The 19909-nt window shown below is 41.4% G+C and overlaps 2 protein-coding genes across 2 annotated transcripts in view; one reads left to right on the top strand and one right to left on the bottom strand.

Moving 5' to 3' along the window:
- Positions 1-1358: 1358 nt before the first annotated feature.
- Positions 1359-11348, bottom strand: golph3a (golgi phosphoprotein 3a). Its single transcript, XM_074637515.1, has 4 exons — positions 10890-11348; positions 8045-8176; positions 6659-6773; positions 1359-5439 (listed from the first exon to the last, which is right to left on the bottom strand). The coding sequence occupies exons 1-4, from the start codon at positions 11097-11099 to the stop codon at positions 5015-5017; spliced, it is 882 nt and encodes a 293-aa protein (XP_074493616.1). The 5' UTR covers positions 11100-11348; the 3' UTR covers positions 1359-5014.
- A 2836-nt stretch (positions 11349-14184) lies between these two features.
- The window catches only part of pdzd2 (PDZ domain containing 2), a 46939-nt gene continuing 41214 nt past the window's right edge, over positions 14185-19909 (top strand). Inside the window, 1 exon segment of the mRNA XM_074637513.1 lies at positions 14185-14887. The gene's annotated coding sequence lies outside the window, so the exon portion shown is untranslated.

Raw genomic sequence — 19909 nt, 5'->3', positions numbered from 1 at the left:
CACAAAGGACGCACCGCGCTGGAGCTCTGCGGCCGAATCGCAACCTTCAATGATAGTTCTAGTTCTGGTCTATTTTCTCCACGTGCCGTGCGCGAATCTGCCAAGAAAACACACACATGATAATCTACTGTGAACTATATAAATGATATATGTGATATAAATTATCTGATTCTGATAAGATGACAAAATATGCAACCCATGAACGCCTTTGACTTCCCTCCCCTCTCACCCTGCTGTTCTCTCTGAGTTTTAATTCCACCAATTCCCTCCCAGTCCCTCCCCCCAATCACATTTCAAAATGTATCCCCTATATTTATTAGAAATAGCCTAGTGTCACTGCTGTTTGTGATCATGGCTTTTAAATTACATACTTATTCCACATATTGGTCAGTCATGTCTAAACAGAGAGATGAGCCGACACACACACACAAGCAGACAGACACACAGAGAGAGAGATAGACAGAGAGAAAGAGAGAGCTCTACAGTAAACAGCAGAGGAGGAGAATCGCTTGTTGACCGGCGCAGAGAAATAAGTTTCAGATGTGAGCAGCCAGGCTTCAGATTGTGCAACAATTAACATAGCGCAGTTCCCTGTGAACCCGCTGTTAGCCCCGCCTCCAGAAAAAGCCCAGTGTGCTCTGATTGGCTTGCGAGAAAAATATGCTGCACCTTTGCAAAGGTAGTTCTCAAGCTGCAGGTGATATATTCCGCATGTGACAAAGGACGGGGAGCCAAATCTGAATGGCTTGTTGACTGTTGAATGTTTGGAATGTTCACTTCACCAACCAGCTGTTTGACATTCCACACACGAGTGTTTGTACTTAAAATGACTCGTCACACTTTATGACATGAACTCTCGTGTCACAGTAACATGGGCGAACATGCAATCACGTATCTTGTGTTTTATATCTGCGATTGAATTAATGGTCAATTTGTATAGGTTTGTTTTCATAAATTCTAATTATATCCACTGGGATTCAATGAGTTATATACTGTTTATATATATTTTTATAAAAAAGCAAAATTTAAAAGCATTAAAAGTCTGTTATGGCAGGAAAGGTATCACATCATGTGCCAAGGTGAGTGTGAATCACTCTCAGTAGAGCATAGCCTAGTTGATTTGTATTCCACAGTGAAATTAATGGGTCCAACTGGTTAATATGTTGCAGGTGAAACTCAGGAAAACACTTCAGTCACACGCACACATGCACCCCCCCCCCCACACACACACACAACTGCACATAGATTATAGTCTATGACCTCATAAAATCAGTAAATTGGCATGAGCTAAACCTGAGTCCTCACATGGGACAAAGAAGTTGTGTTCACAAGCTTCAAATAAAACTTAAAATCAGTTGTATAATTAGGCACTTCCAAGCTCTTGGTTTTATTTTCTAGGGTCAAAGAAAGTACACAGACTAGAGGTCCCTTTATTTAGATAACATATATAATCTCATATTCACTCCACAATTTGAGGTGATTTCCTGATGCATAAACCTCTCGGTCACCTCTTCTCTTCTCCCACACGATCACTGACTGATCACTCCCAGCCGTTTGCTACATACAATATCAGAAGGGAGGCTTATCTGTAATAAAGCAATGTCTTTCACAAGATCCATGAGGTTGAGTAGCAAAAAGTTGTGTTAAAACAGAGAACAGTCAAAAAACAGATGCAGAAAATAAAAGTCATAAAATTGAGGCAATATGAAATTAAGAGCAAGGTATGGTTCGTGGTGAAAAAGGCGTCGATGAATCTTTTAGAGCACAATGTCCGACCAGCTGAACCATGATAGACTTTGGAAAGCTGACAGTGCAACATGTGACATGTCCTTTTGAGTTTGTGCCCCGATACAAACACACAAGTATATACATCAACATCTGGAATGTGTGCCCATCTTTTGATTCTTCTGATTAGACTTTGGTGAGCAGTGTTAGATAATCTGTCATTCCATAATTTTTTTGAAGTTTAGTAAATACAGTGGATTTATTTTTAGAGCATTCACAAGTTTAACTGCAAAGTAAGACTGTCTGCACACATTTAAGCATCGCTGGCAGTTTAGCAAATGCACTCGTTTTTCCAACCAAGCCCGCGCTTACAGTACATGAGAAGATCCAAATATCTATTTCAGATCTGTGCATCCAAGAGCTTGATAGGTCTAGAATATGTTTAGCCAAACTTAACAGACTGGAAGCAGGGGGAAATTGCTAGCCTAGCTCCATTAAAGGGGACATATCATGCTCATTTTCAGGTTCGTACTTGTATATTTGGGTTTCCACTAGAACATGTTTACATTCTTTAACGTTCAAAAAACACTTTATCTTTCTCATACCGTCAGTCTGAATGTACCTGTATTCACCCTCTGTCTGAAACCATTTTAGTGTCTCTTTAAGCCCACCCCCATCCTGAAAAGGCCAGTCTGCTCTGATTGGCTTGCAAGATAAATATGGTGCACCTTTGCAAAGGTAGTTCTCAAGCTGTGGGTGGAGATACTCGGACGGGGGGCGGTATATTTCAGTTTGTGGGTTGGTAGACACTCCAGATACCCAAATGGATGTGCACAAGCACTGACAAGGTGAGTTTTTCCTGATATGTCCCCTTTAATTGAAAAAATACACCTTTCAACAACTCTGAAGCTCTCTGATTTACATATTATATATACTGTGTGTTAGCTAGTCAACCAGTTGACTCAAGGATTAGTTTGTTGACAGTAGTAGACAAGGTGCTAACCTCCACAATGAGGACACAACTTTTGGGATGCTGTGTTCACTGCACACAGAGGGTGTTGGCTAAGAAATAGTTCCCTAAAAACATGTCATTTTATGTTCCTGTATGTTTAAATACAGCCAATATTTTATATCAAATCACGTAATTGAGACAGTTTTGGAAAGTGCAAGACTTAATTTTCATGTTTGAGGGAGCTATGGTGGCAGTATATGTGTGATCCAGTCTGTTTTAATGTGAGTTAACATGTCCTGAACCTCTTTCTGTACTGGAGGAGAGCTGAAATTCATATTTGTCTTCACATTCATAAGCATATTTTTTCACAAAATGGCTTGAAGCCGGCGTTTTGTTTCTAAAAATCAAGTCCAGGTAGCATACGCAAACCCAAAAGCTGAGGAGAAGATCATCATAAATGCATTTATTCTGCAATAAGACCTGTCGATTACTTAATTTGTGATTATATTTAAATTCACTAATAAGTGAAATATATGTCTATTTGAATTTTGCTAACAAAGGCAGCAGACATTGACTGGGTATGCTTTCCTGAGTTTCTTTCTGCCACTAAACTTTTTCAATTTGATCTTCAACAGCCACCAATGCAAAGAGTTTTTTTTTTTTTTTTTACCCCATTCAGTATCAGCTAACAGTTAAAGCTGTGATAGCTGATACCATCAAATCCCAGAAATTACATTTTTAAAACCCATTTGTTTTATCAAGCAGATGACATTGAACCCGGACAAAGATGTGTTTGCTTTCAACTGTTACCATTCAGATATTACATGGTGTAAACCTGAATGTAATTTTGTTTATATATGACATGCATACATTTTGACAGTGCATCTAGAGGAGATACAATCCGAGTCCTCCACTAAAAGTCATGTTTTATTCTCAATTAAAAAACAAACAAACTACTGGCCAGAGGATATTAAATACAGTACAACCTATATTCACTTAAATATGACAGAAAGGTTCATTAATATTTTTATTTTTCCTTCCATCACCATACGTTGCCATCATAGCCCCATCGATTCTACATGTTTTCAGAACTTAAAAATTTGTATTATTCCAGCACTATTTTTCCCCAATGCCCTAAACGAGACTGTCTAATGATGTTCTCCAGATTTTGTCTTTTCATTTTAAAAAAAATTTTCCCCAAAATATTTAATGTGACTGATGTCTAGGTAACTGATAAGTCACACAAGTCGGCACTCCATGTTCCCGGGACTGCATGTGTCCATGCATGCGTAGGCTTATTGCCCTGTTGACGAACGAATGATCTTCCACACAACTTTAGGCCAGAGGGGATGGAATGTAGGGCGGCACGGTGGCTCGGTGGTTAGCGTGGTGGCCTCATACCGAGAGCGTCTTCAGTACAAATCCAGCAGGCAGTTGTGCGGAGTTAGGGTTTTCTCCAAGTGCCTGCATGGGCTTTACCCCCACAGTCCAAAGACATGCAGCAGGTCAAGTGAACTGGAAACTCTGAATTACCTGCAGGTGTGAACGGTCAGCCCTACGATATACTGCTGACATGTCCAGGGTTGACCAGTGTGAACTGGGACAGACTCCAGCCCCCTGCGTCCCTGCACAGGATGAGCAGGTGTACTGTATATATAATGGATGGATTAAGAGGCATCAGTCTACTCAGACTTTCAGATCTGACGACGTTAGTTTTCTCCCAGTCCTTGATTTGAAAGTCATAGAATGCTGTGACACCAAATACATCATATCCATACACTTCAAATCACAGTTGGTAGAAGACTTGACAGGAATATCAGCTAACCTTTCGTTCCTATACAGCATCTCTGCCCTGTACATGGATCTGTACATGTACATCACGGTTGGTTATTTTATGCTTAGGTGTGCCAGGATGCTACCTTCAGTAACCCGTGCCATACATACTGTACCTTTTAGAAACAGTTCCAAGGATAGACCCAATAGAAAATAAAAAGGATATGAATCGACATCTTGACTTCGGCCTCACCCATATCATCACCAACCACATCCAAAGTTCCATGAGAGTTATTATTTTTAGTAAAAGTGAACAAAAACGACACATGGAGGGGAAGGGGGGGAACGGGGCCATGAAGGATCGATGTGGATAGTTCTCTGGAAGGAAAAGAAAATGACGGAGGGAGAGGGATGAGGAAAGAGGGCAGCCCATTCCAAAAGTCCAGGCAGGGGTAAACTGTAATTCAGTCAAGTCACCATGTTGGGGTCAGTACTCTGATTCCTACCCCAAAGTACAATGCCACTTGAATGCCACAACTGCTTGCTGTCCTCTTTGTGGTAGCCTCATTTGGTGAAGGCTGCCACCACGGACCATAACAGCTCGTTGGCGTTGGCCTTCATGCTCTCCCCCTCGGGCTCCAGTTCGAGCAGCTGCCGCACTCTCTTCATGGCCAGGTCGTATTGGTCGTCTAGCAGCGGGGCGAAGGCATTTTCCAGGACATCAGAGGAATGGGCTAAGTAGATGAGCCCAAGCAGCCGCTTGTCCATTCGCTGTGGGTCATTCACCCACTTGTCCAGTACGGCCTCCTGGACCTTCTTGATGAGGCGTTGCTTAATGTTGTTGTTGGTCAGAGGATGTGTGGTCATGTCGAAAAGCAGGAAGTTCTGCTTCTCGGTAGTGAGGACGCCTTTTTCCACCAAGTTTTTTGCCAGCCGCTCACGGACGTTTCGCAGTTGATAATGAAGCTTCAGGGGGTTCCACGTCTCTCCTATAAAGAGGAGCCGATAAAACAACAGACAGTTAGGAGACCCACATAGACTCGTTTATCTTTTTCGGGGGGTACAGGGGAGATGGCAGCTCAACGGTATATGTCACGTAGAAGTGGTGTACATCATCTAAAAACTGGGAATCGGAAGATTAATATGAGATGTGGCTCAGCACGTAGTTTCAAGTGTTTCTAGTCATGAATCTGTAATACATACTGTGTTTTGCTATTGCTATTGAAATGTTGATAGTTTAGAATGTATAAGAGCTTAGAACATTATGATGGAAGTATTATAGGAATGCATGATACTGGATTTTTGCAGATATTTTCCAACTCATTTTGGCCGATGGCTGATGCCGATATACGCACATATTTTTTCCACCAAATTGCAGAGAACATCAAGTTTCGCCTGTAGTGGAATTAACATATCATTATGCCTACTGATATCGTGATGGCCCACTGGCAGATGCAGACATAAAATACAATGCTTTTCAAAATGTAGGCCTACTGGGCAAAATAAGAAAACTACTTAAAAACAGGGCTCCAGACGAATGTTTTACATTGGTTGCACTGGTGTGCATACAGACCTGTCAGATGTCAGGCACACCGGTGAAACCAATGAAAATGTTTAGTCACACTCTGAAGCCCTGTAAAACATGCCATATGTATTTGTATGTAACATATCGGCCTGTCATATTGAAGGAAATATTCATTTATGGCCGATGTTTCAAATTTAAGACTTTATGTGCCAATACCCATGACGTGCCGATATCACAGTGCATCCTTAAAGTATATGTCATTCCCATGCTCAATTGTATCTCAATTGTGTCTAAACATTTTTGACCACTCAAATTGATACAAATGTTTAAGAATCCCTCCAGAAGACCACATTAAGACACCAAAACCTTGAGGAACACCATAGAAAAATTCATGCTGTGATTTGGTTTCAAAAACTTTCGACATTTGGAGATTTCTACAAGAATTGCATTTTTCAGCGATTGGATGGCGAGCACTTCTGTTCTGGAAACTGCACAGAAACACCCATTTTGTTGTGTTTTTAAATTTAAGATTTTTAATCCTTCATCAGTCAGATATTATTTGGTCACAAAGGGTTTTATAGTTGTTGCATCAAGTTGAGAATCACCACAAAGTCTGACAGCATTGTCTCTTTACACATACACAACCAGTGTGGGGCTGGTGCCGACGAAGCAGCTGAACTCACCACTGAGCAGTTCGATCCAGCTCTGCACAGTCTCTGGTGGTTGGGTGTCTTTGATGTGTTTTAGGGCTTCATCCAGGAGCACATCACCTGTTGGAGCATCTGACTTACATATCACCTGCCAATCAGAACGATGACAGCCAGTTACAAGGTGTAGTTACCAGAGGACAGTCACTGAAATAAGGCACAGAATTTCCCTTTTCTTTTGATTCCTCAAGGCTCTGCTCACATCACTGAGTGACGTTCACTGTCACATCACACACTGAAACTGCTAATTTGTATTCTGTGTGCTTTGCTGGTCACTTGCTCAACTACAACTGTAATCAACTGTCATTATTGATTTATTTGTTAATTACTTTTTCTGATTAATTGTTTGGTCTATAAACAAGTGAAGATTGTGAAAAATGCAGTTTCCTAGAAACCCAGGTTGACATATTTAAATGTATTGTCCTGTCCAACCAACAGCCCAAAACCCAAAGTTATTCAGTTCACAATGTCAAACAGAGAAAAGCAAAAAATCCTCCTCACATTGCAGAAGTTACAACCAAAGAATGTGGGACATGTTTTGCTTGATTAAATTCAAAAAACAAACAACTGTTGTATATCAATTAATTGGTCTGCAACATTATGAAAATAAATGGGATACTACTTTGCAAAGTCCCTCATTCACTTTCACTCTGCAATTAAGTTTTATGTAGCCCATATTGATGAAGGAATATGGGACAGTTAAAGATGCTAAATCCGATATCCAGAGCATTAATATAGCATCAAACAACTATTTGCTATGTAAAGATATAGAGGAGTAATGTTTGAGCAGAGAATGAAGTCGCCCTCCCTCTGTGTGTGTTGTAATCAGAGCTTCTCCTTGCTTTGTTGACATCGCCAGGCTGGCCGTGCGTGCTTTTAGTGCATATTCATGCATGTCAGCATGCCCCACTGGCTATCTTCACAGCCGCCACTCTGCACTCATACAGCGTTAACTCCAGTAATAGAATCAAAACTTACATGAAAGCATGTAGGCCTTTGGCCAGACAGTGCAGTAGTGATGCCAATAGTGTGCGCTGCACATGTGATAGGAGATGCCATAAAACCTAGTATTGATTTCTATGTGTATTTTAAAACAAGTTCACTATTAAAAAGGTACAAAAGTGTGCAAAATTCCTGAGCTTAACTTCCCTTGGAAACTTTCCAGAAATTTACCGACCCTTTGCAACCCAAGTAGAGGTAGTCATTAGGAGTTTGTTGGAGTTGGTCATGCCTTTTTAAAAATAACTGTGCAGCTTACTGTACATGTTGATGCTACACGCACATGAGCTAAGGTGAGGCAAAAAAAGAGCACCAGCAGAACCATTTATTTAGCAATAACGCCAGCAGAAATACGTCTCCTACCTTCCTGGCCAGCAGACCTTTCCTCCTCATGCCACAAGCCTCCAGCTGAAGACGTCCTCGCAGGGCCAGTTCAATCAGCATGCAGCCTCGCAACCCTGATGAAATGCAGTCATTCCAGAACGAGGTGTAGCCCTGCATCATGGAAACACGGTGTCCGGGTTTGTCAAAAGGTTACCATGCAATCACAACAGTCCAGTGAGCAAGAGAGCTCACTAGACCCAGATTGGCTGTCAGGAGAATTCCTGTTGGTCATGCTAATAAACCCAGTGAGTAAGCATGCTAAATGGAACAGATACAAATCTAAAACAACACTTTCAGGTTCTGTCAGTTACAAATATTTTAAGCACCCTCAGATGATGTTACAGTACAACCTTTTGGCATCAGAAGTATGGCACCAAATCTTTACTCACTGGCCCAAACATTATAGCTGGCATTACATTTTGACAACATCACCTGTTTAAATGCATGTGTGTTCCTTCAGGCGTCTGACTACAGACTGAATTTAAAACTGAGATAGACTACTGCAAGTTAGAAAGCAAGTCATGGCCATTAGTGAATGGCTTAAAAACCCTCATCTTTGATACTGACAAATTGCCAATAGGTTGTATATGAATATGACAATTGTTGGTATGACATAATGATACTATGGTAAATAGTGATTTGTACTCAAATCTGGAGGCACTGCCTCAGTACCTTGTGAGGCCATGTCTGGCACACATGTAGCAGCCTAATTAAAACAAGAGGAAATCTGAAAAGTAAGTTTGATTCAGCCTTATATACACATCAACAGGACAGCAACCTTCTAATCAATCTATTACGTTTTGTGTTGATGCAGCATAACAAACCAGAGCTAATCACAGTATTGCTCTGCGTCTCTACTCAACAAACATCCAGCAGTGTTGTGACCATGCGTTGTTGCGCAAGCAAGGAGACATCTTGATGTAAAATGCAAATATGCTGGTTACTTAGGTACGGTATGTACATTGTTATGATGAGCAGCGTCAGGTGTTTTCTCTCGAGTACTGTTATCAGTGTTGGCTGTAAGATTTAAATGTGTCAGTCAAAATTTAATATAGAGGGATTCATCACAATATTTTGACATTGATAAAAAAAAAAAAAATCTTCCTTGATTGGTAATTTGCAGTGACTTGTCACAGATTTGTTTTGAATGTTTATTTGTCTTCATGTTGTAGTGTTTATTTTACTGGTTTGGAAAGGAAATGGACTAGCCACCTGTTGAAACTTCAAGACACATATGTATACAGTATCACTTGCCTCACCTTGCTTAGACAAAGATGATCTCCATTCAGATGTTAATGAAAGTTCTATAAATCACTGAGTGCACTGGTGATCATTTAGATGCGTTTTAGATTAATTTGTAAATACTGGTTTTCACTTGTTTTTTTTTTTCCTGTTGATCAGTGTCAACAAACCCTCCACTGGGATACGATGTGGTAAAAAACAAAACAATAACCAAAACAAATATCAGAAGGAAATGGTGCAAGGGGATGCAATATATCTTTTTTGTTGGATGTGAAACGTTACCCCTCTTATCTCTATCTCTAGTGTCCTGTTAAATCAGTGATAAGGTCACAGCAGAGAATGACCCAATAACAGCAAAATAGCTCCAATGTGCAACATTCCTGGGAACTTACATTTATACCAACAGATCATTAACCCATCTGTTTGAGTGTCAATGACCACTGTTTGTAATGGTGTTCTGTGTATATCGCTAAGCTAACTCACTAGCCTTAGTGCAGGGGTCTGCAACCTGTGGCTCGAGAGCCACATGCGGCTCTTCAGCCCCTCTCCAGTGGCTCCCTGTGGATTTTTAAAAATGGAAATGAATAACTGTTTATTGTTTACATTTTCATTTTTATTTATCATTGTTGTAGGTCTATGGTACGACAGTAAGACGGGGTATTAGGGCCACATTGAGGGAAAAAAGAGAATAAAGTCATAATATATCGAGAAAAAAGTCAAAAGTTGATGAGAAAAAAAGTTGTAATATTACGAGAATAAAGTCATAAGTGTAAGAGAAAAAAGTCTTAGTATTATTTATGATAAATAAAGTTATTTCCTTGTTTTCTCGTAAAGTTATGACTTTATTCTCGTAATATTACGAATTTTGTTCTTGTAAAGTTATGACTTTATCCTAGTAATATTACGACTTTTTTCTCGTAAAGTTATGACTTTATTCTCGTAATATTACGATTTTTTTCTCGTACAGTTATGACTTTATTCTCGTAATATTACGACTTTTTTCTCGTAAAGTTATGACTTTATTCTCGTTATTCTGGTAATCTCAGATTTTTTTTTTCTCAATGTGGCCCTAATACTCAGTAGTACATTTGCACTTTGGCCCTCACTGCATTAGACTTATACACTATATACTTAGACTATAAACTGTGTTACCTTCATCACAATGCTCAAATGTTTTGCGGCTCCTGACAGATTTTTTTAATCATTATTATTTTGACTAGAATGGCTCTTTTGATAGTAAAGGTTGCTGACCCCTGATCTAGTGTAACGTTACCGAGAAGCACAAACAAGTCTGTCACAAGACAATGTCAAACTCACGGACCATTGAGCAAAAGTAAAAAGATCCCTTCTCCACATAACCCGTGTTTCGCCAAAAACACGCGAACCAGCTCGGCCTGCAGCTCTTGAGGCCCATTATTGTTGTTAGCTGCAGCTAGCATCATAGCTAACAAGGCTGCTAACGTTAGCTCCAGCTGTGTCGGCTAGGTGAGTACAGCTAACGTTAGCTTCGTGTAACACCGTCTAAACGTTAATATTTACCTTCATGTTACAGCGTTACAGACCAGGGTGTATCTGCTATTACCTCTCGGTCCTTGAGTCCCAGCAGCAGCACCTCCTCCATCAGGGTGAGCCGTGTCTCCTTGCTGTCCCCGGTGTCCTCCTCGTCCAGCTCGTCTCCCCGCCGCAGCTCGAGCTCCTCCTCGCCCGGCGGACGCTCCTTGTCGGCGGCGTTGCGCGAGGCTTCGGTCCGCCGCTGCACAAGGCCCGAGCTCCGCTGAACCAAGGAAGTCATGACTGTCTGTGTGTCTGTCTGCCGGCAACTCAGCGAAACAACGACGAGAAAACAACACGCCTCGGACTGCGCTGCCCGAGATGTTTACCTCTGGTACTTGTCGTCGACCATAAAGCAGTTACCTCGAGTGTTTAGCGAGTCGACTACTGCGGCCTGAGCACCCTCTTCTCATCTGGAGTACTGCTCTCTCTCTCTCCTTCCTTCCCTTCGTTCGCAGCACTGTAATGTCTATCTAATATGGCGCCGTGTGGTGAATGTGCTACCCAACTTATCCAGCAGGTAGAGACCGAGATCACCTATAACAGGATCATCAGAGTATAACTTTAAATTACCAGCTATAATTTCATAAACAAATATAGCTATAATATCACACTATTATAATAATTGTAGTATGCATCATGTTGCACACTTCTATATGAACCTATTATTAAGTGTATCTTTAATAGAACCCCTAGCATCATCAGGTAGGCAATTCATTATTTCAGCAATAAACTCCATCTTATAGGCTAATTATGCAATACAGCCAAAGAACTTAAATTCACGTTGAGTTAATCATGTACTACTATTATTCCCTTAGGTCACCCAAAACTGTCCTAAAAAACTTTTGGAGAATCTGTCTCTGACATTTAGCAAATCACCATCTGGAATTCAAGATGAATGTGTCTTCAGAGATGTCCTGTACTGATGACAGTACTACTATATACTGTTACTATTTCTCCTGTGCACTCCATAGTTGTTCTGTAGGTTGAATATTGTAATTTAAAGTGGCAGTAGGCAGTATATTTTTGGCATCATTGAGCAAAAATTCCATAATAACCTTTCATCATATTGTAATTCAAGTGTTCTGAGAGAAAACTAGACTTCTGCACCTCCTCATGGCTCTGTTTTCAGGCTTTAGAAAATCTAGCCCGTGACGGGAGACTTTGACCAATCACAGGTCATTGCATTGAGAGAGCTTTCTTATTGGCTCTGCTCCGGTCATGTGACCGGAACTTGGCGTTCCTTCACCAGATTTCACAATGGCGGTGGCGTCACAAACTTTCTCATTTTACAGCTAAACCTTGCACTACAAGATGATTCTGAAAACATTTGAGGAGAGAAATAGGCATTAACGTAACATAATATTGATTCATATTTGATCAGTGGGCCTATTTGACCGATTGGTCAGAGTTCGCGAGTGATTGACAGCCGGCTCTCATAGAGGGCAGCTGGACAGCAGACCTCAGATCAGCTCTTACTCCCGGTCTGTGAAATCTTGCAGATGCCGTTATGAGCACCGGAGGACACAGAGGCACATGATTTTTTTCAGGTTACCCGTTTCATGTACTACTGTCAAGATATAGCGACCGTTTTATAAAAATAACTTTTTTTAATCATATTTGCTCCAATCTCGCCTACTACAGCTTTAATTTAAGAAAAAGAAAATTCAGTATAATGTTATTTTGCAATATGAGTGAGTGAATGAAAACAAACATTCTGTGCGTCCACAAAATCCGTCTCCCATTCATTGTTTATGGAGCAGCTCCACACTTTATACTGGATGACATCACAAGTTTGAGACTTACTTCTCTGGTTTCTGGCTTCGAGAGACGGTAGCTCATGTTCACAAATTAAATTTTCCTAAGCCATGGAAATAATATATTGGAATTATTCATTTAGGTGGTGTTCCCCTTTAATAATGGTATTAGTTAGTAATAATAATAGTAAAATGAAGGTACAGCTTGGTGTATAATAATAATAATTCTCATTTGATGAATATTGGAAACAAACATAATACACATGTTAAAACCTGCTCTATTGTCTGGCTCGCTTCCTCCTCATCTCTAGACAGCTCAATGTCTGACTCTCCCTCAATAATTAAAAAAAATCTCTGGCTATGGAGATGGTTGAAAATGAGTAGAAGCAAGTCCCACTGTCCCCCAAGTTCCACTGTCCCCCAAGTTCCACTGTCCCCTGCAAGGGACACAAATGAATTGCTGGGTTTTAGGAGGATGTTATGATAATTTTGTGTGAATTAGTGATGTGTCGGCGCGAACGAGTTGGTTCAAAGAGCCGGCTCTTTTAAGTGAACGATAAAAGCCAGCTCCCGTCCGAGAGCCGTTTTTTTTTTTTGTTCTTTAATTAATTCAAGGCAGAATGATAGGACGATCTTCTCCGCGACACGGGCACTCCATGCACTGACTGTGACTGAATGTTGTGTTAATGATGTCCAATGATGAACAATCAGGTGATGACAGACAAGGATCATACCATCAAGCAGGGCAGGCTGGGGGTGCGCCTCGCGCTGACGGTCTACAGGTACAAAGCAGGAAGGAGAGGAGGAGAGAAAGAGAGAGAGGAGTGCGGTGCGCGAATAGCAGACAAGATGAGAGTGACAGTCGGAAACGAAGCAGCATGTAAAATGATGGTATTCTGGAAATTATAAGGTTTTGTATAATTATATTGAATCATTTAAGTGATATAATGTGCACACATACCCAGTCAACATGCTGGGGGTACCTGAGTACCAAGTGGATATGGGCTGAAAAATGGGCATCTTATCTGGGGCCCACTTGGATCAACTAAGTTGGTACCACATGGGCTCCCCATGTGGGTTACCCAAGTGGGTCTTAGTTGGGTCACTAATGGGAAATTTGTGCATGGGCTCAGAATGGGCAACACAAATGGGGCCCACTTGGGTCAACTAAGTTGGCCCCAAATGGGCTCCCCATGTGGGCTTCCTGTGTGGGTCTTAATTGGGGCCAACATAGAAACTGTGGACAAACCCACTTACAACCCATATTTCTGCCCATGGAGTCCCCATGTAGTACCCACATAGAACTTAAAGCTGGGACCAAGATGGGTCTTGGGTATGTTGCCCAGTTGGGGCCCACATAACACCCATGTAATCCTGCATGGAATCCATGTGGGCAATTGACATTGGGTCATTATGGAACCCGCGGACAATCCCATGTAGGGCCCATTTTTCAGCCCATTTATTACCCACATACAAATGTTGGCTGGGTACTAATCATAGGTCAAAACAGTGCTAAATTTGGCTGAATTATAAAAGGCAGAAGTGGTAAAAACGAAGAGCCGTTTGGGAGCCGAAAGAACTGGCTCTTCTAGGTGAGCTGAGCCAAATGATCTGGCTCACTAAAAAGAGCCTGACTTCCCATCACTAGTGTGAATGTGTGATGGTTGTTATAGTGCCAGAGGCCTCCACTAGGCTCCGCCACATCACTCTCTGTCCACGGGGGTCTGATCTGCTTGCACAGCAGCAAAGAGTAGATAATAGAAGCAGCATTCAGTGTGGACGGAAGTGGTGCCGGAGAGGAGGAGGAGTTCAGAGCAAAAACAGCCGTCTCAACAAAATGTGGACATGTTGACTCCTCCCTCCGCCTGCAGCCAGAGGAGCAGGGCGGCCGAATGAGAGCTCATCTATACTCCCCTAAAGCATATCATCCATACCTGAGGAGATTCACGACTAACGCAGCGCATTAATGACTGTCATTAAAGACACTTTTCCTCGCTTCTCGGATGGGGTTTTTCCTGCGGTGGATATCTGTTGAATGGAGTTTCGGGATTCTGAAGCCACACTTTTTTTTTTCTCCAAGCATTCAACGTACCGCTACTTTATTCCTGCACGGATTTAACCGTTTAGAAATAGTAAATGTGTAGTTTTGGGAGGACCAGATAACCTCGGTATCTTTTTTTATTTATTTTTTTAAACCTGAAAACTTGGAATCTCCTAATGTTTTTAACCTGGAACTGGGAGCCATCGGAGTGCATGGCCATGTAGCCCAAAGGTACCGTGTATTATCATTTAATGACTTTATCATGCAGTCTGACCATATTGCAATAATAGTGAAGCTAGTGCAGCTTAACTATTTCCCCATCTGAGTGTGTTAAAAGTGCGTGTTTTTCACAGAGACAGATGGTTAGGATACAATATAAAAAGATAGGAATAAAAACAAAGTCTTGTTGGTTCCATTCAGCTTTATAGTGGCCTATACTGGCTCTCTTGACTGTATTAAAATCAGAACATTAAAATGTGAGAACTGGCTGAAATTAAATTGTAACCTATTGTGGAGGACACTATGACTTTATAGCTTGAAAAACCTCTTAGAACTAGTTGTGTTTGTCATGTCAGCATGCAGCCAGGGGTTTTTCTCCCTTGACCACATCTGTGTTTCTCTTAAGGGAGTCTGCTTTGTATCAATACATTCAGTTAGAGTTTAGCTACAGTTATGTGAAGGCAAATAACAGAAGGTATGAAATGCACCAATTTGACAGACATTTAAAGATAGAAAAATAAAAACTCCTCTTTGGTGCCTATACACTTAAAATCTGATGTTCCCTTTGTGTTTGTGTCATGATTCAAATGAAGTATAGGTGAATTTCTTTTTTTTTTGGATTGGTATAACTTGTGCATTCCTGCAGAGGAAATCTCTGCTCTCTGTAACTCCATTCAGTGTTTTTCTCAAGCTTTTCTTTTGGCCACAGCTTCAACATGACTTCACTATGAAATAATGTGATAGCTTTTACATCTAGAGGCTGCCATCCAGGCTGCTCTGATCATTCCCAGCCTACCACCTTCAGGAACCAGACAGAACCAGAACCAGACAGAATTTCCACTGACAGCTGTTTAAATCGCACAAATCTCTCGCTGTTTTTTTATGTTGTAAACTTATTAATGGTGGCTATAATGATTGATCAAGGCCTACCAGTGTCCCTTTGAGCTTGCCGGTTTCACTATATGCAGATTAAGATCAATGGATCGATAACTAAAAACAACATTGTTTTCGTCCTGTATACTCCTTTTAAAGAGCCTCTTGAGAACTATTTTTGTCAAGTACAATTCTGCTGTCACATCAGCTTGGGGAAGACCATTTTGCTCTGGGTTGGTCTCCACCAACTCCTGAGAAAAATATCTGTCTCTTTAGCTGCTAAAGTGAAAGAGTGAAAGACGGAGACTAAGGAGACACAGGTCAGAAGAAGACAAAAGGGGGGACAGTATCATATATTGTTCCTGGATATAAAGATGTGTTTTACAATATTAAAGCAAAGGACGAAACAATCCAACTACTAGTGAAACGGAGAGCAGTAGGCTACTGCAGTGCTGGCTAGTGGCACTAAAGAGGAAGAGCTCTCCGATACACTGGCTCCAACTGCAACCGACTCTGTCTCCCCATTTCCTGTCCTCTCCCCTCTCTGATCACCTGTCTCTCCTCCTCTGCTGTCTCATTCAGATTGTTCAAAGACAGGGTCGCTAAGAAAATAAATGCAGAAAGCACTATCTGATTCTTAAGCCCACATATTATAGCATACTTGCCAACCTTGAGACCGTAAAAATAGGGAGGATTTCAAAACCAAAGCAATGGATGTGGGGGAGCACTGCAGTACTGTTCTCCATTTCAGTGGCAGTTTATGAAATGGACTGTTTTGTCCTTAGTTTTAACATTGTAAAACTCATCTTAACATCCAGGAACATTACAATATTGTTCCCCCTTTTATCTTCTTCTGTCCTGTGGCCCCTCAGTCTTCGTATTTCATCGTCTCTACCGTTGTATCTGTGTAACTCAGCCGAGCCAACCAACTTCGTGACGTAACGTTTTTTTTCTTTTAAATGCTTACTTTTGTCACGTTTGTCATATAGTTGTTCATTAGAGTGGAAGTCCATTTACTAAACAGCTCAACTTGGTTAATTGCTTCAGTTCCACTTTAAAGCTTTGTGTACATTGCAGGCTGAGACAGCTCCACAATGATCCTGAGAAACACACAATAATGAGAAGTATTAAGAAGGAAAATAGTTTGTTTTCTCTTCATCGAGTTTTGGCATTGGTGTTCCACATTACTGAATGTGTTTTCAGGCTTTGGCTGGGTTACGCTTGGTGTGTGTGTGTGTGTGTGTGTGTGTGTGTGTGTGTGAGAGAGACAGACAGACAGAAATGGAAAGTGAGGGAGGAGAGTTGTGATATTAAAACATTGGCCACAAGTTGGACGGGTTCTGGTGAAAAGTTTTAGTTGTCAGGACCAGGCTGGAGCTGAATGACTTGGCCTGGGTTCAGTGTGGGCTTAAATGATTGATTTATTTTTTCATGTCTGTCCAAAACCCAGTTAGTCAGGTGTCCATATAAACATTGTCATTATAGGATATACCTTCCTAACATGCTTCCAATGAAAGTGATGGGGGTGCGTATCCAATTACTAACACTGAAATTGCATTAGACACCAGTATGAACAGGAGGAATGATTACAGCAAACAAAACCTGTATCAATATACACAAGGGCATGTGGGTATGTGAACTTATCCTTTAAATGAAAGGCGTGTCTAGTACTTAAGGAGGCATTTGTTCAGATGGGGCCAGCAGAGCTGAGACTGGAGGAACACTGGTTGCCAGAAAGCAAGTTTTTACAAGTACACACAGTGCTTTAAAGGTAGTACATGACCCACCTCTCTTATAAGCGGATAAACATATTCCTTAAATGATTTTTTTTTTCATACATTCATAAGCAATCATATCAGTTAGTTTGGAGCATTCTGTTAACAGTAGAGAGGATTCTTTTAGAACAGGTATTCATCAGGGACCTGCATTTCTGTCTATGGCCTCAATATAGGTTACAGATTCTGTAATCTTTGCACTCCCACCAACCCACGTTTCTACGTGTTGGTCCCCAGATTCAGTAGCACTCCTGAATGTAAATACAGATTCAGATATAGATTCGCCTCTAGTAACATAAATTCAGTTGAAGACGCAGCAGCTCAAGGTGAAATTGTTTCAGTTTGAACTTGATTCAACTTGTTTCAACTCCGTAGCTGTATGACTCCACCTGATGAACAGTCAGAAGCAAAACAAGATGGCCTGGAGCAAAATAAGGGACACACCTGTAGATGCTATAGTTTTTAAATTATACTATCAGCCAGACATGCACACACACACACACACACACACACACACACACACACACACACACACACACACACACACACACACACAGAGTTGGTGTGTACAAGATGCACACTATACAGAAAGACTGATGTGGTAATATTCACACCAATACAGCGAGGTGAAAATTGTCCACTCCAGTTCAAGACCGAATCAGCCTGCTCTGCTCTGCCTCTGCACACCGCTCACATAAACTGCTGACAGCAGCTCACCACGGCCTGAAACAATAAATATCTCTAATCCCTGGCATGTTCCAGTTCCCTTGTCCAGCCTCAGAGCCCTGAATCAGTTTCACCCCCAAACAAACCACGTCCTATTGGACATGGTTTATAACAACGTCAACAACTTGTTAAAGAGAAGAAAGGAAATGCTGCGTAATAACTTTAAACTAACATCATCCTGATGCAGACGCTCTGGGTAAAATAATGTGTTAGACTTACTTCAGCCTGTTTGACCTGCAGCGCTGGTTGCGCTTCTCTGCTTGTGTGGTGAGTGTTTCTCAACTCACCTGATTTTAATTGATTTGAGCTGTTACTTTAATCCCATAAAGTGTACGTAAGATGTGATTGTCACCTGCTGAGCTGATTCAGACAGATGCTGAGGGGCCTCGTCTTTCCCCTGACGGTTAATGTTACATTTAATTATTTAGATTTATTCTGACAATGGGGATGGTGGTCTCTATTTCAGGGGAGGTAGAGAAAAATGTGTTTTGTTGAGGCAGATGGAGAGTGTGAACTGTGAAGGGCAGGACTAATGACATGTATTGACAGCTCACCAACTGCTCACATTTACGTAGAAATAAATGAACTGTTCTGTGTTAAGACTAAAGAATATTGTTTCAAGCAGTCAAGTTCTTTTTCCCAGAATGGCAAGTTTTGGGAATACCACATTTTATTGCAAAATAAAACAGTAAAAGCCTAATTACTTGAGATTTTGGACAGAATAGTGTGGCAATTATTTGTGTTAGTATAGGGTTTCCAACACTGCTTAAAGGCAGAGTATTTTAATACCAATTTGCTATTTTTTCCCCACAAATTATAAAAAAATAGCAAACGGTATAATTAAAATGTTGTGACAATATCAACTATTATTGGTTTTGCACCAAATTTTGGTTGGTAAAACTGGGGCACATACCACTAGAATTGATAGACTGGTGTTTGGACCGCTAATAAGCCATTTTGAACCTAATGCAATATAACAATTTGTTTTATGAAGTGTTATAGCCTCTAAGGAAGCGCTACCTTTATCCACATTCAAATTCCTGGTTATCAGCTGGACAGGCTGTCCATCCATCTGTTTTCAGCTACTTATCCAGGGTTGGGTCGCAGCGGCAGCAGGCTAAGCAAGGTCGTCAAGACATCCCTCTTGCCAGCAACTTTTCCAGCTCCTTCTGGGGGATCTCGAGGTGGATCTCTCCGGCGTGTTCTCGGTCTACCCAGGGGTCTCCAAAAAACTACAAAGGAAGGCGCCCAGGAGGCATCCTGATCAAATGCCTGAACCACCTCAAGTGGCTCCTTTTGACACAAAGGTGCAGCGGCTCTACTCCGAGCTCTTTACCCTATCTCTATGGCTGAGCCCAGCCGTCCTATAGAGGAAACGCATTTCGGCTGCTTGAATCCGCAATCTCATTCTTTTCGGTCACAACCCAAAGCTCATGACTACAGGTGTCTTCCAGTTCAGCTCCCTCTGTCAGTACCGCAGACGCTGTCCCAATCCACCCGTCGATCTCACGCTCCAGTTTACCCTCACTCGTGAACAGGACCCCGAGATATTTAGACTCCTTCACTTGGGGCAGCAATTCGCTCAAGAACTCCCTCATTCATAATTGTTGTTTTCGTAAATTGTTGGAAGCCAAAATTTGATTTATCGCCCATCCCTAGC

The sequence above is a fragment of the Sebastes fasciatus genome, chromosome 6 (genome assembly GCF_043250625.1).
Source record: "Sebastes fasciatus isolate fSebFas1 chromosome 6, fSebFas1.pri, whole genome shotgun sequence".
NCBI classification, from domain to species: domain Eukaryota; kingdom Metazoa; phylum Chordata; class Actinopteri; order Perciformes; family Sebastidae; genus Sebastes; species Sebastes fasciatus.
The sequence above is the reverse complement of the archived record's forward strand: the minus strand, read 5'-3'. Positions and strand labels throughout refer to the sequence as shown.